We start from the raw sequence: 24,266 nt of genomic DNA, 5'->3' as shown, positions 1-24,266 counted from the left end.
AGCTGTTCTCTAAAAACTTCAGAGGAATCTAAAATGTGAGATGTGAAACTGAGTAGAAATAAATGATGGTTCATCCATCCATCCATTAGGGGCAGGGCTAAATAAGTGTTTTAACTTCTCCCTGCTCCATTTCGGAAAGCAAAAAAGGAAAAAAAAAAAAAAAAGCCAGTGAGGCATGTTTTTGTTTATGATTGTTATGATTTGTATTATACTATATTTATCATGATTATTAATTAACTATTGTTCTTTGGTTTATATATATATATATATATATATATATATATATATATATATATATATATATATATATATATATATATATATATATATATATATATGCAAGCATGTTTTTGGACTGTGGGAGGAAACCGGAGTACCCGGTGGAAACCCACGCAACCCAATGATGGTTCAATTTAATCTAAAACAATCATCTGAAATGCAGAAGATTGTGGTGGAAAATTGCTTAATACTTCATCTTTTCATTATTTGTCCATATTGAGAAACTATCTCAGTTAATGTGTAGAAAACGCTAATTCTAAACTAGCCACTGTAGGGGCTGCCCTCAAAGGCAAATTAAAAACTGCTCCCACCGAAGGGGCTCCCCAGGGTGCACCCTGCCTTTCGGCTGATGACAGCTGGGGCGAACTTTGACCTCTAGTGACCCTGAACAGGATGAAGAGTGTATACAACATGTTTGGGATTTTTTTTTTTATCTAAAAGATGACTTTTTCTGTACTTGAGGGTAATTTATCTGGCTGTCCGACATGAAAGCAACTTAAAACTTCGGGGAAAAATATAAAATAAACATGAATAAATAAAACATTCTGGCACTTTGGTTTTGACCACAAGATTTGGAAACGTTCACAGAGAAATTGAAATGATGCATTTGCTGTAACAAAAAGAGATATTGAACTCTTTTTTACTTGCTTAAATTTTTCCTTTTTACTATTGAGAGTCAATTATCATAAGCCGTTATACAATTTAATTTAACTCTTTATACTTCAAGTGCAAAGTAAAGGCTTATGAGTACATTTCAGTGTTTTGAAACATGTGTTGGAGGAATTATAAGATGATTTTTTTTTTTTACATTTATTTAAATATTACCACTGGCAGTTGAGTTACTTCAACATTCCTGTCTGCAGTTAAATACATGACACACACTGCGACTGTGTCTAAAAGAGGAAATTGTCCACCACTGATGTGCAGGTGAGGGAAGTGTAAGGATTTGAGTGTTAAATTGATCGTATTTTACAGTTTTTTTTGGCACTTGCAAGTTTCCCGGCTTAGCATTCTCATATGAAAATGTTTCTATAGAGTTATTATTTGTAATCTGTGTTCACATTTAAGTTGGCATGGTGACTTAAACTGTAAGATCTCAAATAAAGGATCAAATAAAGGGGTGGAGTTTGGTTGAATAGATTTATCAACTTGATAAAATCAGATGCAATAAAAACATCATGAAAAATAGAGAAGTGGTACTTCAGCTTTGTGATATTTTGCCGCATATCACAAATATTTAATCACTAGAGGAAAATGTGTGACTTTTTTTAAAAAAGCACAATTTTCTAGTTTTCTAAATTTTGTTTCTTTTTTTAACTTTTTTAAGTATATCTCAGTATACAATTGATATGAATCATGGGTGATGTTTTTGGCACCTTGATTAAAATGAATACAGAAACAATAGTCTTTCTATAATTTCAGTCAATGAATTCACACAATGAAAGTTCCACACGCTTTATCAATGACAAAGCACATGAAATTTGAGTGATGAGCATAACTTAACATCCAATTTGTGCAGAATTCGAGCCGATAGGCAGCTAGCTTGGTGGGCGAAGACACGTGAGCGACGAGTACTTCAAGCTTCTTGCAACTTTATTTGTGACTAGTGTAATTGAAACAGAAGTCTAATGTGAAGGTGATACAACAAGGGAATTGCTCGAGCAAACTACCGAACTGTCTCTGGAAATGTGTTTTTCTCTTGCAGAATAAACCTAATAAATATTTCCTTTCACAAGAACGTTTTTAGAGTGCAGCTTCCTCCGGTTGCTCTCTCCTTCGCTTCCACCGGTCTCTAAGTTTCCGTAAAACTTTGTATGCAGGCTCCGTGTACTGCCTGTTTGCCAGGCCGAGCACCAGCGGAACCACCGCCATGCTTCCAATACCAACGCAGGACATGACGATGTGAGTGGTGGAGCTCCACTTGGTGTCGCTGATTAAGAACGCTATACAGACATGCATGTAGATGAGGTAGGGAACCCAGCAGGCCAGGAAGGTGAGCGACACCGCCACCACGCAGCGAGTGTATCGCAGGTTTAGCCTCTGCTCCCTGTACGATGCCTGAGTTCCTCGCTCCACCGCCCGATGGAGGCGGCATATTTCCTTCATTTGCCCTCGGGTGATATACAGAACATGGCCGGTCATGCCAGCGATGAAGAGAATCGCAGGTAGAACAACTCCATAGACTTCCAGGTAGATAAAGGAGTTGTGGAAAACCCGTCTGTAGGAGCAGCAGATGGTGCCGTTGGTGGAACAGTTCACACGCAGCATTGACCTCTGGGTGCTTTCACAACAACCGTTCCAATCTGGCCCGGTCCAGTTATTCCACCCGAAAGCGGGTAGAGATGCGTACAAAAGTGGGGGCGCCCACACCACGAGCAACGCCAGAGGAAAACTGCGATGCATCCACAAGTTATTGTAACGCAGAGGGTCAACAATGCAGACGTAGCGTTCATAGTGGACCATTACCAGGTTGAACATAAAAGCCAAGAAGAGGAAGTTTGGGAAGACGTGAACCACCAGACAGGAGCTGAAGCTCAGCTTCCGGTTCAGCCCCATCAACGGGATGAAGGGCAGAGCCACGCCAGTGCACATGTCGGCCACCAACAGGCTGAGGAAGAAGTAGTTGGGAGTGTTGTGGAGTTCCCGGTTGGAGGAGATGCCCAGGATGATGATGAGGTTGGCCAGGATGATGGACGCTGACAGCGGCACGGTGATGGTGTAGATGAGGCTCTCCCCAGAGAGAAGCTCCAAGGAGTTGTTGTTGTCCATCAAAGAGGAATTCAGGATCCTTTTTCCAATCTGCAACCAGTCCCATCAAAGTGCAGCTACACTATGAGAAAGATGAAGAAACAACGATGAAGAAACAACGATGGAGTAAAGGCAGACAGACTACAAACCCTTCTTAACGGTAGGATAAGGGATTTTTGAATGATGTCACATGTGTTAATATTTGAAAGAAAACATTAAAAAAATACCACTCAGGGCCAACTTCCCTCCCCCTCCATCCATGTTGGTGATTGGCTGGAGCAATGTTTGTTATGGTTTTGGGGGGCAGGTATCCCCGACTCGCTTTGCTTCCATTTTATGGAGCCTGGGACTGTCTAAAAAAATCTCTATCTCAGTGTACAGGCGAGGTGGGAAACTACCAGAGACCCAGACGGCAGCCATATGTAGTCCTAATCTGGGCTACTTTTGGCACTTATAAGACCTGGAAACAGGCATTGTGGCATAGAGTTGTCAAACTAATTTAATTCACCATAAGAATTGTTACAGATTACTTTTGTAATACTGTATTTGACCCGGTCTTTGTACGTTTTGACTGTATAGAAACGTAATTCTTGCCATTGTAAGAATGAGATGTACCTGCTGGATCTACTGCCTTTACTTTTTAACAACTTGTGCTTTTTATTATTTTACCTCTTTTCTTATCAGTTTATTTCATTTTATTTGTTATTTACTGTTTAATTGTGTCTTGCCGCTTTTAAAGTTGATGTAAAGAACTTTGAATTACCTTGTGTTGAATTGTGCTGTACAAATAAACTTTCCTTGCCTTGCCTTATGGCTTAGTTATGCCATGTGGGTTATATAGGTCCCAAAGATCACCACTTGGGCTGAACTGGTTTCCTTCAATCCAAATGCATTTTAGGCCAATTTGTGATTCAAAGTTGCTCTACTTTTCACTTTAAGAGAGGATCTAAGGATGCTGTAGGATCTAGCAGATCCCCTTAACCCTAAATAGGAAGATGCAGGTGTAGATCACGGATGGATGTTGTAAAATTACATTGGATCCCTTATCTTACCTTTAAGATTGGGTTTGTTAGAACTTTTAAAAGTTCCTAATTATTTTTCAGATTGCGTTTTTCTAGATATGCAATCGAAGCAATGTAAAATGAGCCAATGACAGAGCAGATTCTGAGGAATTTCTTGTGAAATCAGACCAAGCAGGAAGAGATTGAATCAGCAACTTAATGGCCCATTACTTAAATCCTGCGTAAGCTGACGCAAAAATGACGAAAAGGGTTTCAGTTTGTTTAAAATTCCATTTAAAACATCACATTGACATGGAATTGTAAGTAGTTTCAGACAGTGAATTGCATTTAAATGATCTAGTTGTCAATCAGCAACGCCTGTGAAGCTCATGCATCACGGCAAGCAGAATATTTGCAGTCAGTTCACTATTTATATTCCCCACATCTTTTCTGTGGTATCTTCATCTGAGCGTGTGCAGTCAGCTGAGCACACAGAAACTTTTGTCTGATGTAAAGCTACAAAACCCAATAACCATAATGAGCATCGTTTCATTAAAGCGTCGTTTTCCTTAAATGTGAGCTTTGTGAGCTCACAACAAATTAGAAAACATTTCATAAAAGATGTGAGGCCACATTTATTCAATAATTCATCGACTCTGAGGTTCCAGTTTCCTTCGTGCCTATTATGAGAGAGGATGATGTATATGCAGTTTGTATCAGTTTACAGTCAGAAGAGGTCTACGACTGTAAACCACACCTTAATACTCTACTCTGTTTTTTGTCTGTTTGCCTTATGATTTATCTTTATTTGGCAAGTCTTAGTGTCATTGTAAGCGTAATTCTTGAAAAGAAGGACTACTGTTTGAAACGACAAGAGCATCATATTTTACCATGACGTTAAAAGTAAACGTTCCAGCACCTGAGCGCTCCGGCTTTACATGGGAAGAAAAAGCCAGGGCCGGTTTCTAGCAATGAGTTTTATGGCATCAGTGGCGCAGCAGGGTTTTAAAAAGTTGATTACACAAAAAACACTCTTTTCATGTCAGTTAAAAGGATTTTATTCCTTTCTGTCTTTAAGCATCAGCTGGCAAATTGTGTTTTTAAATTGATTTTAAAACAAATTTCCATAATGTTTCACTAAGAACAAGCATCAAAGTTGAATTAAATCACACTTGTTAACATTAATGTTGCTGTAACAATGGAAAAGATGTGTTATAGAAGACAAAAAATGAATCAAATCTATGATTTAAGCAATTCTATGAGAAGGACCTTTACCTTTTTGTGATAAATACCCCAGTTGTGTATCATTTATGAGAAGAAAATCCAGTGAAATCCAGTTTCTTATCACTGCCCTGCGTATCATATCCACAGTCAGAGGCAAAGTCTCAGCATCAACTGCAAAAGCCTCGTCTTTAACCTGTACAACCCATTTGTGTGAACTCGACCCCAGCAGCCTCTAGAAACCACAGCACAAACTCAGGGCGAGAACCCGTACGTACGGCTGTTCCTCTCACATACTTTAAAGGGGAAGTGCACACTAAAGAAGTAGGAGGAGGCACGGTCACTCTGAAAGGGTCTTTTCCTGAGGACAGCTGGGAATGAGGGCAGCGTCCACTGACTAATGACCGACTAACTCATATTTTTCACATCTTTTGAACCTTTCGGCATTGGAAGAGGCTGGAAAGCTGCTATCGGCGTCTGAGAATGATAAAAGCATTCCAGGTTAACATCAGCAGGATTGTTTCCAACAATCATAGTCCTCTCAGTGATGCCACGGCAAATCTTCTCCTCCCAGTGCTTTATGATAGTCAGTGACATTTGTGATGCAAGAAAGCTTTTTGTAACATGTTGAACAATCCTACAAGAAGTTATTATATATGAATATATAAAAATGGAAATAGACAGATGAAAGGGGAAAAAAAGAACAGAAATAAATATATAGACTGCCATGGTTTTGGGATTTCCATTTTGTGTTTTTTTTGTTTTGTTTTGATCCGAGCATCATTCTACTGCTGTAAAAAAAATTTAAATTAAAAAAAAAAAAAAAAAATTATATATATATATATATATATATATATATATATATATATATAGGTCACAAAGGGGTCATTCAGGTCATTCAAGGGGGCCAAATACTATATATATATATATATATATATATATATATATATATATATATATATATATATATATATATATATATATATTGTCCTTGAGAGTATGTGTTTGGGTGTCTAAACTGAAAATCAAAATGAAAAATAAAACCAAGTAATAAAACAAATAAAATGTTAACATTATAACACAATCTTGCAACTTTGTATAAAGCTACCGGTTGGAAAATATAGTTCCTGTGACATCACAGACCCAGATCACAGTTCAACCATCGATCTTTTTTTCTTTATTGTTGTTTTATTTTCAGTTTCTATTATTTTATATGTATTTCACTTACCTGATATACTGAAGTATACCAGGTAGATACACTAACATATTTTTCTGAGTAGTTGGAGGGTTGGGAACTGGTTTAGGGGTTTGTGAGGCACCAGAGCGGCCTCCCCGTGTACAAGGGGATCAGGCAAACTGGACCTGGGTGATGAGGTGTAAAGGAGAGACCCCGCAGAGCGTGGAATGCCAAAAAATAAGGCTTTTTATTGTATGCAAAAAAAAGCACAAAGACATACAGGCAAAAGCAAAATCAGTATTCTAAAAAATGGCACATTGAGTATAGCCTCTCAGTAAGCTACCTCCACTCAGCAGCCCCCTTTCTGGTATGCAGCCACTGGTTATGAAGCCAGGCAGGGTGGGGAGGTTGATTGGGCACAGGTGTGCCCAATCAGCAGAACCAGGCACACCTGTGTGCTGCTCCCCCGCAGACCACGCCCAATCCTCCACCCTGCCACACACATTAAAAAAGTCCGGTGACGGTGAGAAGGGGAGGGGTTGCTCACTTTCTCACAGGGTTGTTCCAACAAATTAATGCTGCATGTGAGCTAAACTTTTTTTTTTCGGTATATACATTTTATATATTCTGATTATTTTGTTTTTGTTTTAACCTGTTTGAATAAATAAATAAATAAATAAATGAAATGAAATGAAATGAAATAAACTACAAATAGTAATAAAAGTTGTTTAAAAATTTTTTTTAAAGTTGAATCCTTTTTATTTTGTTACCAGTTTGTCTGCTCTGATGCATTTTCCTTTTGTTCTCGTCTCAATTTGTGCCATCTATCCATCTATCTATCTATCTCATGGGATACTTGTGTGTGACACTATTACTTGTCAATTCTTATTATCTAACTTATAATCATGCACATTTTATATTTATCTTTTATCTGTTTGATCTGTATCTATAAGTTATCCCATTATTACTATTTGAGCCTCATTAATACTGTCCTCCATTAAGTAGTCTGGAGTGATAAAAAGGAAAAAAAGCTTTCAGGTTCACATAAATGACTTGACAAGTGTGACTCAATTTGATGAATATCTCTGCGTTCACATTAAAAAAACATTTACAAATCAATGAAGTTAAGACATGATGATTAACTGTTGGGACTGGTATTTGTTGATTTAAATCCAGAGAAATGTAATCAACTACAATAGAAAAATGACTAACTTGTAAATCCTGATGTGCTGTTACATCTTGAACATTCAGGTTCAGTATATCGTCCCTATGACAACTAAATGTATTGCTTATTACTGGATTGCTGAAGCTGCATAACGACGTTAACAGGAGACACAGAAGTGACATTATTGACGTCTAAGAAGCTTGTACACAAGATATATATTCTGTACTTCCTTTCATCTAATTTTGAAACTAACAAGGATGAATAGAGTTGATAACGATAAAAGTTATTCAATTATACTGTGATGGGATCATAATGACGTCTACGAGATGCATAATGTTAGGCAGTGTAAATGGGATTTGTATAGGGTGAATGTAATGATAAAAGAAAACAGTGAAAAGGACACAGCCAATGTGACAGTTGACAAAAGGATTACATCAGCAACCGTAGCATGATGCTAAACGAAGCCATGCAGCCGTGACCGCATGAAGCACCAGTGCATATCTTTGAAGCTCAAACATAACTATATCTAATATCAGGGACTGCCCCAAATGAAATAATCCAGACGAAACGGATAGGTCAGGCTTCATTTGTGCTGACAGATAGCACCTGGCCCTCCCGCTCAAACAGATATCCAACCAGAGCCGCTGCCGGGCCAGCGGGATAAACATCCAACATGTCTGAGGCCGGCCGCGCATTTTCATATTTAAAAAAAAAGCTCTGACACGAAGAAGTCTACACACAGTTTACATCAAAAGGACCTTGAACTCCAGCTCTGCATGGAATTATCCAGATTATTAGGGCCCGAGCACCTTCAGTGCGAAGGCCCTATTGTATCTGTAGGAATTTTTCTTTCTTTTTTCTTCTGACGAAAGGAGGGCCTTTTTGCCCCCCTAAACGTGCCCAAAAAGTCACCAAATTTTGCATGCAAGTCAGGCCTGGCGAAAAATTTGATATTTAATGGTTTACATTAATGGGCGTGGCAAAATGGCTCAACAGCGCCCCCCGGAAAACTTTGTGCCTCAAGCCCCACAATACGGTTTGACGTACATGCACGAAAATCGCTACACACCTGTATCAGTACACAACTTAAAGAAAAGTCTCTTGGCGACATGGCCGAAACCGAACAGGAAGTCAGCCATTTTGAATTAATCGTGTCACTTTGGCACAATTTATGCCATTCCTTCGGCAGTTAATACGGCCCGAACCGTAACGTGCCCCCAAGTGTGTTATACATCAAAACGTGCGTCTCCATCCTGCGACAACACGCATTACTTTTCTCTTTCAAAAGCGTTACCGTGGCGACGCTAGACGCCAAAAAGCGCGCCCACCCTTCATCTGGTTGGTTCAGACAGAAAAAACTTTGTGCCTCAAGCCCCATAATACGGTTTGACGTACATGAACGAAAATCGGTACACACCTGTATCATGTTGCAACTTAAAGAAAAGTCTCTTAGCGCCATGGCCGAAACCGAACAGGAAGTCGGCCATTTTGAACATTCTGAATTAATCGCGTAATTTTGGAGCAATATGAGCCATTCCTTCAAGAATTAATACGGCCCGAACCGTAACGTGAACCCAGGTGTGTTATACATCAAAATGTGCGTCTCCATCCTGCGACTACGCGCATTACTTTTCTCTTTCAAAAGTGTTACCGTGGCGACACTAGATGCCAAAAAGCGCGCCCCCCTTCATCTGATTGGTCCATATTTGATAGTTCCCCAAAAGTCACCAAATTTTGCATGCAAGGCAGGCCTGGCGATAAATTTGATATTTCATGGTTTGTATTAATGGGCGTGGCAAAATGGCTCAACAGCGCCCCCCGGAAAACTTTGTGCCTCAAGCCCCACAATACGGTTTGACGTACATGCACGAAAATCGATACACACCTGCATCATGTCGCAACTTAAAGAAAAGTCTCTTGGCGCCATGGCCGAAACCGAATAGGAAGTCGGCCATTTTGAATTAATTGTGTAATTTTGGTGCAATTTATGCCATTCTTTCGGCAATTAATACGGCCCGAACCGTAACGTGCAACCAGGTGTGTTATACATCAAAATGTGCGTCTTCATCTTGCGACTACGCGCATTACTTTTCTCTTTCAAAAGTGTTACCGTGGCGACGCTAGACGCCAAAAAGCGTGCCCCCCTTCATCTGATTGGTCCATATTTGATAGTTCTCCAAAAGTCACCAAATTTTGCATGTAAGCCAGGCCTGGCGATAAATTTGATATTTCATGGTTTGCATTAATGGGCGTGGCCTAACGGCTCAACAGCGCCCCCTAGAATACTTTTCTCTGCCATAACTTTTGAAAGGTTTGACATAAAGAGTCGTGGTTGGGGTCATGGGACTCGGTATTGAGTCCTTGACCATAATTGGTGAAAATTAGCCTCGCCCCTTCTTCGGATTGGTTGTCCCGATTTTCTGCTATAACTTTTGAATGGTTTGACATAGAGAGTCGTGGGTGGTATCATCAGATTCTGTATGGAGTCCTTGACCTTCATTGGCCTGAATTAGCCCCGCCCCTTCTTCTGATTGGCTGTCCCTTTTTTCTGCTATATCTTTTGAATGGTTTGACATAGGAAGTCGTGGGTGGTGTCATTTCTGATATGCTTATGGGGGCGGTGGCCGTGAGTGCGAGGGCCCGTTCATCGCTGCTTGCAGCTTTAATTCTACTTTTTATTCTAATATTCTTATTTTGCATATCTGCACTTTTTACTTAGTTGTTGTTTTTACTTTAATGTTTTGCACTGAGCACAGGGGAAGCTCTATCATTTCGTTGTGCATTGTATAATGACAATAAAAGGCATTCAATTCAGTTCAATTATTAAAGCTCATTATCTAACTGTATTTCAGCACAAATTCGGTGTATGAGTTGAAATTTTGTGTTTTTAGGCAACACAAATTACATCCCAGAAAAAACAGATGGAGGTAGTTTTACAGTTATCCACACCCTAACCACAGTTTCCATAGAAGTTACGGTACTAGATATATGACATGACCCCACGGAGGCATCAGAAACTGAAATGTCAGGGTTGGGTCGGGGTTTGTTGTTGTTGTTTTTGTTTGAGGATCTGACAAATATATATTATACTTCTGTAAAATATCTGTTTGTTGCGATAAGGATCAATGATCAACTCAGCAATGGGGAAAAATAATGTTCTTATATTATAACTTAAGATACATGTACCATATGTAGTTATAATAGTTATAAAACGTGTTTAATTCATCTACTTATTTGATAACATTCGTCATTTTACATTTATTTTATCACCTTCTTTTATAACGCGATAAATTGACAAGTAACAAACAAAGAAAGAAATCAACATCAAACCTCCTTTCAGAGGTGAAAGCAATAAGCATTTCTCTTTTTAAATGGTTTGCAGCAGGTTTATGAGAAAAGAACATTTGAAATGACAAACCTAATTGTTCTCTGACAAGTTTATCTTTTTCTTGTCACCTTGTGATCTGCATTTTCAGTGCACGCAAGAATTTTAATGAATTATGACATTTTACGGCTGAAAGACTACAATTACTTATTGAGACATAAAATTTGACTAAAAATGTATTTTTGTTTAAATGCTCCTATTTAGACAAGACACCACAGTATTTGCCTACTTAAGAGATCAGGAAATTGTCAGCACAATGACTCCTAGCATGTGTCTTAAAAAATAAAGAATACATTTACCAACCCTTTCAAAGATCACCAGTCAATATATTACACATTAAATATTATTTACTGAACTGAAATAAAGACAAAAGAATGAAGACATTGTTATATGTGGTTGCTAAGCTAATCAGTATCAGTAAGATAACTCAATTAGCATCTTTGATTTATTTTTTAACTATTATGTTTCCCATATTATGGAAATACTTTAAATAATCAAATATTTAAACTACTTTAAAAATGCTGAAGGATATAAACACAGGAATGAAAGATAAAGGAATGCATGGATTTTTTTCTAGTTAGCTTTATGTTCAACATGCCCAACTCTCTCCTCATGTGCTCAACTTAGCTTAAACACAAGCTGAGATGTATTTGCTTCTTGTATTTGGCCACGAGACGAGCTAAACATATAAATACAACTGTGTGTATGACTGAATTCATAACAGCTGTCATACATGTCTTGTATTTAAACACAGCGTTGGATGGAGAGCCTGCGGGGAACGGTTTTGTTCGCCAAACACGGAAGCCTCCTTCCCTGATAGTTTGGAGTAAACCCAGTGCTGGTAGAGATGGATGATCAGCAGTCAGATAATGGTTTTAAACAGAAATGTTCCTGGGCCTGGGAGTATCTAAAAAGACACTACACAGGGAGGACAGGCTGGACATGAGAGCACAACATCTCCCAACAGAGTCGATGCTGCATCATTGCTTTCCCGGAACTCCCGACGCGACAATACATCAATGATTTAATCTGGTTTATTTGTATATACACTGGAAAAATGTAATATGATAAGATTAATTAACTATGGTTGATGAAGGAGGCCAGTGTTTCTTTTTATGATATCATATCAACACTTTTCCTAAGATTTTAAACAAAAACCATGAATGCTTTTAATTTAGGGAGAACTTTTAACTTTCATCTTGTAACTGAAAGTTCAGCACCAGCAGGGTCATAAAATATTTATCCATCCCTTATCTTGTAACAAAAATAAGCCTTTATCTCTATTAGATGGTAAGGAAAGCAAACTTTCATTCGGGACCAAAATGAGTGATAGTGTGGATAAGGCCCCTACAGACAAACCACACTGATTTGTAACTTTATAAGTGTACAGAAAGTGCACAAAAATGACTGTTTATGCAGACATTTCCTTCCGCTTCCCACCTTGTTGTAAATAAATCATGTCACACAAAACTACTGTTATCGATGCAAAAGGAGGAGAAATCCTCATATTAAATTGACAAATGCATATTGTATTATCAATGAAATGTTACATTTTTTACAAGACCTGTAGGTCTCAAGACCACTTTTTTGTGGTCTTGGTCTCGGATAATTAAGATGTCATTGCACACAAGAAGGTGACAGAATCTTGTGATAACCAGTTCTTCCTCTTGTTAAATGTAGTTTTGTATTTTGCATTTGATTTAATGTTTTGGTGCATCTGCATGTGTCTGTATTTAATTACAGTTTTGTGTTTATAACAACCTTGTTTGAATAAATATATGACATCATTGGCTTTTGAATATTTGCATTGATTGATTAAGCATCAGGTCTATGCCATTTCAGTGATGCTGATTTACGGTGTAATGTGGCTACTATAATGGTAAATAATGCAAGTTTAAGTCAATAATTGCGTGTATCTTTAATATGTAAAATTCACGTTTCATCTACAAATTAAGTACAATTTAAATCAGTAATATTTACTATTCATTACTTTTCTGAGGTGGAGGGGGGTGTTGGAGGCTGGTTATTCTGCTAGATGACTTTGGGACTAGTTAGTAGTCGTGTCAATCCTTAAAAGCTCTGGAGTCAATCCTCCAATAGTGTAGAAATAGCGGTAGTGCAGTCGCCACACATATCTGATCTCAGCTGATTGATGAAAACATTTATAGTGAGTTCAACATCATCATCCACATCTGTGTTATTGAGCTGCAGTTGAATACAAGCTCATATGGAAACTAGCTGAACCAGGGGGAGCTGATGTTCTACAATCACACAAGATGAGAAAATAACTAGGTTTCTTTTTGGTCTCGGTCTTGAGCTAAACTAGTCTTGGTCTTGATTCTCTCTGGTCTTGGTCTCTGTTTAGGAGGTCTTGACTACAAGTGTACTCCTTACCATCCAATAATAGACCTGGGGTCGTTTTAGCCCCAGAACGTTACTTAAAGAGCTTACAAAAGACCGAAATCACACCTGACACTTGGTGAGATGTCAGCTGTAAGTCACTTTGAATAAGTGTTTCTGCTAAATGACAGTTGTAGTAGAGATCACATTTGTTTAATATGGAATCAGTAAACAAAAACGAAAGAAAAAAAAAAAAAAAGCAGACCATCATGTAAAGGCTGAAAATCATCAGCAATGCTTGGTTGAGACTTAAAAACTCTCCCCGGCTGGTGTAATTGTCCCTGATACCTCGCTTTAATACTGCTGAGTTGTGCAAACCATTTTATAATACAAAGCCAATCAAGTACTGCTTTATTGCTGTATGAAAAATCCACTCAGTGCACACTTTAAAAAGTACACAAACATGTTTGTGCATGCAAGCGTTTTACTGCCTGTCTGGTTGAGTTATGGATGTACACATTCAGGTACAGACAAAGACTGAGCTGAGGAACAAGGAAGAAGCACTTGTGCTCAGGATACTCAATGACGGTTGTTTTCTTCAATCTGCTGAGCAGCCGAGAGGAAGGAGAAGACCAGAGCGCAGAAATAAGAGTCACTGTGTACATTAGGCCTGTGTTGAAAAAATTCTAAATCGATTCTCATATTAATTCCTAAAAATTGATTCATATGTCTAAAGATCGATTTTTTTTAATTTTTATTTGTTTTTTTTCCCCCATCATTACAACTTTTGGTTATTTTTTTGTTTATCCCCAAAAAACGAATGTTTTGTTGGACACGGGAATAACTGGTGCCATGTTTTTGCCTTTAAATATGTTTAAAGGTATGAAAACATTAAAGTGTTAGGTTATAATTGCATAAATTGTCTATATTTCATTACTTTATATACTGTCTTGGGGTTACATTTGCAAAAAATGCTAAAAACCAAATTCTCAAAAATTAAAAACCAAAATAGACCGAAAATGGAACAAATAAAAACGGAATGTGGGAAAAAATAAAACCGATTTCATCCGTCTCTGTTTCCTCCCTGGATCTGTTTGGTAATTCTGACCCACATGATTCTGAAAGCAGTTCTATCAGCATTCTGGGAGCTGATTGGTCCTTACAGCATCATTAGCTGACAATACTTGCTGTTTAATCTCAATATAATACTAGTAGTAATATTTTGCATAACTACAGTCATATAATTCATGCAACAGCTCAAAAAACTGTTTTAATAACACTAATCCAAATCAATATCGGAATCAAATCTTGATAATAGATTCTGAATCTTAAGAATCGGAATCGAATCGATTCTTGACATTTGAATCGATCCCCAGCCCAAGTGTACATTAAAACGAGTGATCATATAGCAGCAAGCACAGTATAAATCCAGTGAGTCATTGAGCATATAGACTGTTTAGTTCAATTTCGTTTATCAGAATGACTGAAAAAAAAGAAGAGTTGGAATTACCTCGTCAAAGATCAGACCTCCGCCTAACTGAAACGCTGTGGGGGAACCATCAAAGAGCATTGAGTAGCAAACCCGCAAAACGTAAATGAACTATAATACTCTTGTGAATGCGTCAAAATTCTTCCACAATGATGTGGGAGAGTGATATTCCACTGAAACAGCTCTGCTGTCTGTGCCAGAAGCCCCGAGAGCAGTGCGTCAATCCTCAGTGTTTATCCCTCCGGACCTATTGCTGCTTCCATACAGTCAACCACAACATACTGCTATCTATACTCTCAAACACGGGCCTCTCTCAGGATCACCTCATCCTTTTATGTTTCATGGCAAGGGAAAACATCTTCACTCCATCTCCTCTCCATAGGGGCGCACCAAGGCGCAGTACCTGCCCCCCTTCTCTTTACCACATGGAACCAGATTATTCACTCACACTGCTTCTCATATCACTTCTATGCAGATGATACACAACTCTACTTATCGTTCACACTGGACGACCCCAGAATCTCTGCCAGAATCACAGCTTCCTCTCTGAGGTGTCTGCATGGATGGACCACCACCTTCCACTTAACCTGTCTACACTGAATTCCTGGTTTACCCTGCCCATCATTCGTTCAGCCCCGATAACGATTTAAACATTGCCTTTACTACATACTACTTTTTTTTTTACAACGCAGGTAATTTCCAAATTAAGTTTGTCTGTAGAAGGAGAAATGTCTGTTCAACGTGGACTTCTAGACCAGGGGTCGGCAACCCAACATGTTGAAAGAGCCATATTGGACCAAAAACACAAAAAACAAATATGTCTGGAGCTGCAAAAAATGAAAAGTCTTGTCTAAGCCTTAGAATAAAAGCAAATGGCGAAATGTCGAGAAAAAAGTCGAAATGTCGAGAAAAAAGTCGAAATGTCGAGGAAAAAAGTCGAAATGTCGAGAAAAAAGTCAAAATGTTGAGAAAAAAGTCGAAAAAGGAAGAAAAAAGTCGAAAAAAAGAAGGAAAAAAAGAAAAAAAAAGAGAAACAAAGAAAAAAAGGAGAAAAAAAGAAAAAAAAAAAGAGAAAAAAAGAGAAGGAAAAAAAAGAGAAAGGAAAGGAAAAAAAAGAAGAAAGGAAAAAAAAGAAGAAAGAAAAGGAAAAAAGAAGAAAAAAAGAGAAAGAAAAGGAAAAAAAAGAAGAAAAAAAGGAAAACAAAAGAAGAAAAAAGGGGAAAAAAAAAAGGTCAAACATTTTTGAAAAAGCTCCAGGAGCCACTAGGGCGGCACTAAAGAGCCACATGCGGCTCCAGGGTTGCCGACCCCTGTTCTAGACGATACGAAAAGCCCAAATCTGATCTTTCAAGTCATTATGTACTTAATGGTATAGGGCTAAACTTGTTCCGTGGGGTTCGATGATGTTAGTGGTAGTTTTTTTTACTCTTAATCATATCGATGCCGGGCTTTCTTTTAGAGTTTCTCCTTCCCCTCGAGGTTTCACTGTCTCCAGACTGACTGCCCTCCTACTTTACTCATATCTGAGAAAAGAAAACGTAACCGATTTGGACTGAGTTTAATCATCCTCAGTCTAAACAAGCTAAGAGAGAGTCAAACATTTACCCACACAAGACCTCGTCATCTAGAACGAGTCCATCGCTTCATGATTCATCTTTATCTTGAGATAAACAGACAAAAAACAATATTAATAAACATATAAACGAGGCATAGAGGGAACCGAGGACATTGTAACATTTCAGACAGAAATGTCATTTTAATAGTTACCAAGAGGAGAGTATATTTATAACCTCTTCGTATTTACACTTGAGTTTACATGAAAAAGTTGGTGTCAAAGATCTGGTTTACCACATCATCCATCAAAGGGCTGAAAGAACTGGAGTTTGGTAAACTATAAAATCCAATTAAAGAAAAAATACTTGCGTTGTTTGTGCAGTTTAATCTCTAAAATGTTTTAGAGGGAAGAAGATTGAAGGAGATGTCAAAAGGAGGACACTGTAATGCATCACTCTTTGAATTTCACCATGTTTAGTCTCATTTTCAAACAACAGCATATTTAGACTGAAATAGTCAGGAACATTTTATCCTTAAGGTGGGCTTGAAGTGACCTAAACTTCTACAAATGATGCAGTTCTGAAAAACTCAAGCCTGCACAGTAAAACACTTTAAAATCCTTTAGAGAAAGGAACAATCTCATCTTCAGTGTGAGAAGACAAGATTGGTTAGCAAATGTCTTTATCTTGATGTAATTCCTCTCCTCTTCTTTTACCGATCGGGTCTTTGGAGGCAGAAGACTTTGGCCTGGTTGTCTCCTGAGGCTGTTATTGCAAAAGTCGCTTCCCTGGAAAGAAACAACAACCAGGATGAGATTCGCAATTGAAAGAAAAAGGAATGATTGAAGTCTGCGTCAGCAGTCGAGTCGGTTAGTTTTCCTGGCAGTCTATGATGAACGGGGAAAACTCAGATCTACAGACAAACTGCTTAAAGAATCTTGTTTTTTGGGGGGTTTGTTTTTTACTTTCTTTACTCCTTTACTGCTAAATGAATGATTCATTAAATCACAGAAATAGCAGTTTTAACTTAAAGCAACACTGTTGGTTCTGCAAGCAGAGCTGACGTGTTTATTTGCATGTTGAACTGGGAAGGTCCATATGGGCGCACAATTTAATACCAAGAGGAATCACTCACGCAAGCTGTTAATGGAAGGTCTAAACGGGTCCTATGGGACTGTAGATGCCATTTTTTTCTTCATTTTAACAGGTCTTCTACCCACAAGCTGGTTATTACATTATTTCAGCGGCTCCATCTGTGGTGGAGTTTCCTAATCCTTTAATATAAGAATCATGACGGCATTGTGCTCAACAGAGGGATCGATACTAACTATCTGAGACTGAACTGCAGATGAGGAAAATCTGTTTACGAATTCAAAAGTCAGTTTAGTATTTTTTTTATTGTGTGCTTCTGTAAGCTCTCAGGTTTGGTGCTGAAGCTCTATCACATTATAAAAATATTTTTAAATGTAAGCGTTGTCCAAATTTACATTCACATGACAGCTCAAAGCTGCAGAACAGATATCCAATAAGGCACGACATCAAATGTAAAAGAGCAAGACGTTCAGTGTTGATACTTCATCCTATATTTGTGTCTCAGTGGTACATATCGCACGTTGCGTCAAAGGAGAACGGTCTTTCTCCTTTTCACCGATAGAGCACTGACATGGCAGTTTCAGCAGTTCTACCTGTTGACGGCAAAGTCGAGGATTTCTGCGGCGTGTCCGTGGTACTCGGACACCAAGTTGCCAGAACGAGCGTCCCATAAACGCAGAGCTCCGTCTAAACTGCAGGTGGACACCACAGAAGAAGACTCCTCCCACTGCAGATGAACAATACCCGCCTGCGGGACGACACCGGGAGACAGAACCAGTCACATGTCAGACTCTCACCTCAAGGAAAGATAAAGTAATGAGTAAAAATTGGTAATAGAAGCTAAAAAATAAAGCACTTTTCATCTTTTGCAAGATTTACAACAAATATACAAAATTGTTAAATCATGTAGAAATGAATTCCTTCACTAAACAACATCCGCTGATCAGGGATGTCAGTCATTAGGATGCCTGTGGTATTGAAAACTAACTAAACACAAAAACAGCATCAAGTTGTCCCTCTTTCTGCAGCTTCTTACCCCGTGGTGGCATTTGTGCCTCAGCGCCTGCGTTGAGAGATCATATATGGCCAGAGTCCCATCCAGATAAGCCACAGCAATGAGAGGCAGGCTGGGAATGACAAGAGAGGGCTTTCGCAAGAACTTTCTTGTATTTTTAGATTTCCCTTGAAACCGGTTACTTTTTCCGTCAGAAACTTTATCTCAACACGTTGACAATAAATTCCAACTCACATGTTGCAGAATCCCACTGACTCGACAGAGTTGGACTCTTTCTCGTGATCCGACCCTTTTGCTTTGCCTCCCTCCACAGAAAACACCCCGACCATCTAAACCAACACAGGAGAGACTGTTGAACAACGCTTCCTCCTCTGTCTTTACTCTTCTCCGTTGCTGCGTGGCCTACCTTGCCCGTGCTGGTGTTGATGAGCTTGGCGCAGCCGTCCACGGAGCCCGTCAGCACCAGGGAGCCGTCCTTGTTGCACACGAGGCAGGTCAGCGCCCCCTGGTGTCCGTCCGCACCTTTCAGACCACACGACAACCAGTTAAAGTTCAAGTTTTTTTTTTTTTTTTTTTTTATTTTATTCTTTATTTCATTCAAAAAACAAAACAATTTAATACAAACACAAATACAAATATTCCTAACTTGTGAATGAAAAGGGAGCAGAAAGAAGAAGAATCTTATCTGATCTGCCCCTTTCACAAATAACATAAATTAATAAAAATAAATTAAAAAAAAAAACTAAGTGAATAAAAACAACTAAAATAAAATTAAAATAACATTAAATAAAATTACCACCGCCTACGGGTATGTCAATCAAACTCAACATTTTTCGTTATATTTCCTTAACATACAGGTTTTAATTGTTCTTTTGAATGTAATGTTTGATTTGGATTCTTTGTTTTCTCTGTTCAGATTGTTCCATAAATTGATTCCTTTCACAGAAACACAACGTTCCATCAATTTTGTCCTGCATCTTGGTTTTATAAAAATCTCTGTTCCTTTTAAGTTATACTTGCTTTTTCTTTTTTCAAATCTTTTCTGAATGTTGATTGGTAAAGTTTTTTTATGAGCTTTAAACATAATTTGCAGAATACTATAGTCTACTAGTTCATGAAATTTCAACAAATTTAACTGAAGGTTATACTTTCAGAGAGCAAAAAGAACATTTTATTACCGTCTGATACTTGGATCTTACACCTCTGTTACCAGCTTTTATTTCATGTCGTCTTCATTTCATATATTACTTATTAATGGAAGGACAACTAAACTCCCCGCACAATGAAATATACACTATTAAACTAAAAGCAGTTCATTAAACAGTGACCCCTTTTAACTTAGTTGTATCACTGCATTAAATCCTATAAAAGGTTTCCCAGTGGAGCCATTTCCTCATCCGCAAAGGCTTTTTCTACCTTTAATGATCAGTCTATAAAGAGCTGATACTCTTGACTATAATTTGATTACTCTTTTTTTAAAATCACGTACTCATTCTAAATCACCCTGAGCCGTAAAAACGCCAAAAAGTCCAACTGTAATTATGTGTGAGGTACCTTTGATGACATGGGTGGTGTTTCCGTGCTTCAAGTCCCAAACTCGCACCGTTCCATCTTCATAACCCACCACGGCGCGTTTACCTGCAGAACGATATTTTGAATTTTTTGAATTTCCACTATAATTCTTTTGTTTTCCTGAGAGTTTGTCAAAGTCAAAGAGAAAAACCATCAGACGTGCTTCTGAGTGCATTCAGATTTCAAATATCTGCTTAGATTTCCAGGGAAAATAAATGAAAGAAAATCAGGTGAAAACCTTTTTTTGTTGCCATAACAAGTTTACTCTTTTTTTTAGCAATATAACAAAGTAATATTATAAACAAGCCATTTACTCTGGCTCTTAAAGCTGATGTACCGTTTATAATTATATTTAATAATAAGCAGCTCATTTAAGATTATTTCATCAGAGCAAGACACAGTTTGAAGGCGTGCTCCCAAAAAACAAATAAATAAAAAACATCCAACTGATCAACCAAGCTTGTGTTATCAATGTTAAGACACATGTGAGTAATATTTTGTTAAGTGCAACAGTTTTTATTCCCATCAGTGATGCTGAGGAGTGATGAAGAATAAAAGAATATATTACCAAGCAAAGGGGATGCAGCAAATAAAACTGCAAAGCTTCTGCAACATTGAGCCTGCCGGACACTGCCTTATTCTCTGATGTTCTCTTAAACACTGAAGCTTCCAGTAACCCCCGTTTTCCCCACAACTGCTCCATTTCCCCATCTCCTACCATCAGGGAGGATTTTGCCGGTGGTGGCCTGACATGCAGGACTCTGGAGGGTTTTACAGTCTCCTCCAGGGATCTTCCACATCCACACGCTCCCGTCGTTTGTTCCCGCCAGCAGCACCGGAGCGCAGGGATGCCACTCCATCCACTGAAGAAGAGGTGAAAGCAAAAATAAAAACACAGAAACAGACGGTTTTCCACATTTACACTTATTTTTCACCCAAATGGCCTCTGAACTCCAGTGCAAGACTACCCAAGCGCTTTGATATGCCCAAACCAAGAAGATACAAACATGCTGTTTTATTATTTTGTTCTCTGTATGAAGTCCTTACCTCCAGGTCTCCCACCTCGAAGGACCAGATTTCCTCTTTGGTTTGTACTTTCCAGACTTTGATCATGCCGCTCATGTCCCCAGAGGCCACCATGGAGGAGTCGTGGCTGAACATGGCACATGTCACAGAGTCTTTGTGGCCTGTAGAGAAAGAGAAACATTTATTTTTTATGGATTACACACAAACACAGACAGTTAAAAGTTACAGACAAAACCCAGTTCTGTTCCATGGATGCTTACTATGTTACTAAAAGATAAACTCCCCCATGATACCATAGGGAAAAATAAGAATTTGAAAAAAAAAGGAAGAAAAACCAATATGGAACATAATTAGTCATATAAAATGAAAAAAAAAAAAGGATCGGTAACATGACTGGCTGTGATAGAACTGTTCTTTTTAACCCTTTTTGTCAGTTGTGTTTGTTAGTAAAATGATTTGATGGGCATGTACTGTAACAGTGGAGAAACCTATAGCAAAGAACAACTACAACAACCTGCAAGTGATGATTCAGAGCTTTAGGGGGCGCAAGAGTGTCTTGGCTGATTAATGTTTTGACGTGTTCATTGCTCACAAATACATTTTTATATTTCCCTGCTTGGAACTACTTGCATGGACAAACATTTTAACTATTTAACACTTGAGCCAAATTCAAACAGATGCAATTTAGGAGCAGCAATCTTCAGTTATTCTGTTTTTTTAGGTCCTATGATCTCCAGCTCAGTCACACACTGTAAAAATCCTGAAAATCCTTTCCAAGTCGGATTTCTTATTAAAGACTTCAGTAAACAGTGGCCCATGAACATAAATCGTAAATCATATGACTAGGATCATATGACCCAGATGCAACCCCACTACATGAAATTGTTTCAGATTGGTTTACAGATTTTGTTTCACCATAGAAGTAAGATTAGAGGATTTAAGGAGCCGATCTAAGCTGAAATAAACACTAGGTCTCACCAGGTCTCGGATAACTGAGATACCGTTGCACACCAAGGTGACAGAATCTTGTATCACCAGTTCTTCCTCTTGTTAATGTACAGTTTTGTAAACTATTTGTATTTTGCATTTGATTTAATGTTTTGGTGCATCTGCATGTGTGTCTGTATTTAATTACAGTGTTTATAACAGCCTTGTTTGAATAAATATATGGCATCATTGGCCTTTGAATAATATTTGCATATTGTTGTGATTGATGGTTATTTTGTTAGATCACTTTGGGACTAGTTAGTAGTCGTATCAATCCTTAAAAGCACTGGAGTCAATCCTCCAATAGTGTAGAAATAGCAGTAGTGCAGTCGCCACACATATCTGATCTCAGCTGATTGATGAAAACATTTATAGTGAGTTCAACATCATCATCCACTTCTCTGTGTTATTGTGCTGCAGTTGAATACAAGCTCATATGGAAACTAGGCAGCTGAACCAGGATGCTGCTGATGTTCTACAACTCACACAGGATGACAGAATAACTAGGTTTCTTTCTGGTCTCAGTCTTGAGCTGAACTAGTCTTGGTAGTGTCTTGGTCTCGGTTTAGGCGTTCTTGACTATAAGGCTGTTAAACACAATTCATTCAACCTTCAACACTCACCGGTGCACTCCAGCAGAACTTCTCCATCACTAACCCTCCAAACGTAGGCTTTATCGTCCTCTCCTCCTGTCACAGCCAAGCTGTTTGTTGCCGGGTCCAAACTCACACAGAACACCGATCCTGGACAGAGGGACACCAGTTATAACCGGTGCAGGGATGAGGTCGTGTGACAGCTGGAGTGCAGCGGATTTACCTGTGTGTCTGGAGAAGGTGAGCTCGCTGTCGTCCTGTTCCACCTCAGCCTCCATTTCATCCTCTGTCTCCCAGCCTTCGTTATCACCCTCTGGGTTTCCAGCGTCTTCAAACTCAACGTCCTCCAATTCATCAGCCAAATCATCTATGAGAGAACAACTTGTTTATTCAGACGCTGTGGAAAACAAGCTCCCTGATTTTCATCTTTTAAGCTGACTTTCTTTAATAACACACAGTTATCCACCTTAAAAGTGACTGTCACGTGAATACTCAAATATAAACAACAAATTCAGCCTCTTCTTTTCTAGTACCTGGATCAAGCTCTGCCTGGTTTAGGTCGATCACTTCGATGATTTCTTCATCTCCGTGGAGCTCAATGGCATTTTCCTGTGTGTTGTCCATGCTGTTAGCGAGCTAAAAGCCAACAAAACAACCGAGAAGTAGCGTGTCTACTGAGCCCCGAGTCGCCTTAATTCACTTTTAGAGCACTACTCGTTCAGATAGTTATATCTAAACTGTCTAAACGTGATTACATGCCAGATTTGTACTTATAAACGTTGCTTTCGGTGTCCATGATTTCTTCACATGTTGCTCCTGGAGAGTGAGCGACCGTCGCATATCGATGACGTGGGAGAGCTGGACAGACGGCGGTGCTCGGTGATTGGATCAACTGGAGCAAGTGGGAGGGGCCATGGGCGGGACCCGCGGCTATGATTGGTTGTTAGTGTCGCGGAGAAAGAAGATGATTGGTTAATTTTCAGGGACGGGGCGGGGCCAGTCCCCACAGCCGATACAACGAAACGTAGTTTTCGCTTAAATCCTGAAGATGGCGCTGTTATGAAGACTAAATACTGTACTTTGTAACAACATTCGGGCTCCTTTTCCAGTTTAGCTGTCTCCCCTTTCCTTTTACTCATATAAAGTACAATTAATTATGAGCATCTCATTTAAGACACCAGAATTATGTAGTGTTACAAAACTGTCATTTGTTTTCATGAGTAAAAAACAAGGCATTGTGGGATTTTGGTCACAAAATAATGTTATTGTTTATTGACATTTCGCACTTTTGTTCTATTTGAGGATTTCTGAAGGATATTCAGCAAATATGTTGATTAAACATAAATAGACACAAGATTTAAGCAAGAAAAACACAAAAAGGCACATAGAATTACAATAGTTAACGTGATGTCATGATGAAATCCATTGAGTTCCTGCATAAATCAGTTCAAAGTGTGCCTGTTTGTCTTTGTGTATGAATATTGACTGCTAAAGGGGAAAAAAGCCACGTCCAAGGATAAAAGTGAGGGTTTGGTGCAGTGATAGCATGATGATGAGAGAAAACTTTGCTCACGGTGAAAGAGACAAAATAAAACTTTTATTGGGGGTCTCTTCTCCGACTTC

The 24,266-nt window shown here is 38.7% G+C and overlaps 2 protein-coding genes across 2 annotated transcripts; both read right to left on the bottom strand.

The window, feature by feature from the left end:
- Positions 1–1,777: 1,777 nt before the first annotated feature.
- Positions 1,778–5,488, bottom strand: LOC133425076 (G-protein coupled bile acid receptor 1-like). Its single transcript, XM_061715744.1, has 2 exons — positions 5,304–5,488; positions 1,778–3,109 (listed from the first exon to the last, which is right to left on the bottom strand). The coding sequence occupies exon 2, from the start codon at positions 3,046–3,048 to the stop codon at positions 2,023–2,025; it is 1,026 nt and encodes a 341-aa protein (XP_061571728.1). The 5' UTR covers positions 3,049–3,109; positions 5,304–5,488; the 3' UTR covers positions 1,778–2,022.
- An 11,328-nt stretch (positions 5,489–16,816) lies between these two features.
- On the bottom strand, positions 16,817–23,478 carry aamp (angio-associated, migratory cell protein). Its single transcript, XM_061715515.1, has 11 exons — positions 23,177–23,478; positions 22,867–23,010; positions 22,674–22,793; positions 21,085–21,224; positions 20,756–20,900; positions 20,020–20,103; positions 18,872–18,987; positions 18,700–18,794; positions 18,487–18,577; positions 18,044–18,198; positions 16,817–17,146 (listed from the first exon to the last, which is right to left on the bottom strand). The coding sequence occupies exons 1-11, from the start codon at positions 23,265–23,267 to the stop codon at positions 17,071–17,073; spliced, it is 1,257 nt and encodes a 418-aa protein (XP_061571499.1). The 5' UTR covers positions 23,268–23,478; the 3' UTR covers positions 16,817–17,070.
- Positions 23,479–24,266: the final 788 nt, after the last annotated feature.

This window comes from Cololabis saira, chromosome 24 (genome assembly GCF_033807715.1).
Source record: "Cololabis saira isolate AMF1-May2022 chromosome 24, fColSai1.1, whole genome shotgun sequence".
In the NCBI taxonomy this organism is placed as follows: Eukaryota; Metazoa; Chordata; class Actinopteri; order Beloniformes; family Belonidae; genus Cololabis; species Cololabis saira.
Note: the sequence above shows the minus strand (reverse complement) of the source record. Positions and strands in the feature narration are given on the sequence as shown.

Excerpts from the sequence above, each read along its gene's own strand:
- aamp (XM_061715515.1), bottom strand. The coding sequence starts at position 23,267 with ATGGACAACACACAGGAAAATGCCATTGAGCTCCACGGAGATGAAGAA. Across the intron at positions 18,578-18,699 it reads TCAGTGGGATTCTGCAACAT|CCTGCCTCTCATTGCTGTGG; the intron begins GTGAGTTGGAAT and ends TGTCATTCCCAG. Across the intron at positions 17,147-18,043 it reads CTCGACTTTGCCGTCAACAG|GGAAGCGACTTTTGCAATAA; the intron begins GTAGAACTGCTG and ends GTTTCTTTCCAG.
- LOC133425076 (XM_061715744.1), bottom strand. The coding sequence starts at position 3,048 with ATGGACAACAACAACTCCTTGGAGCTTCTCTCTGGGGAGAGCCTCATC.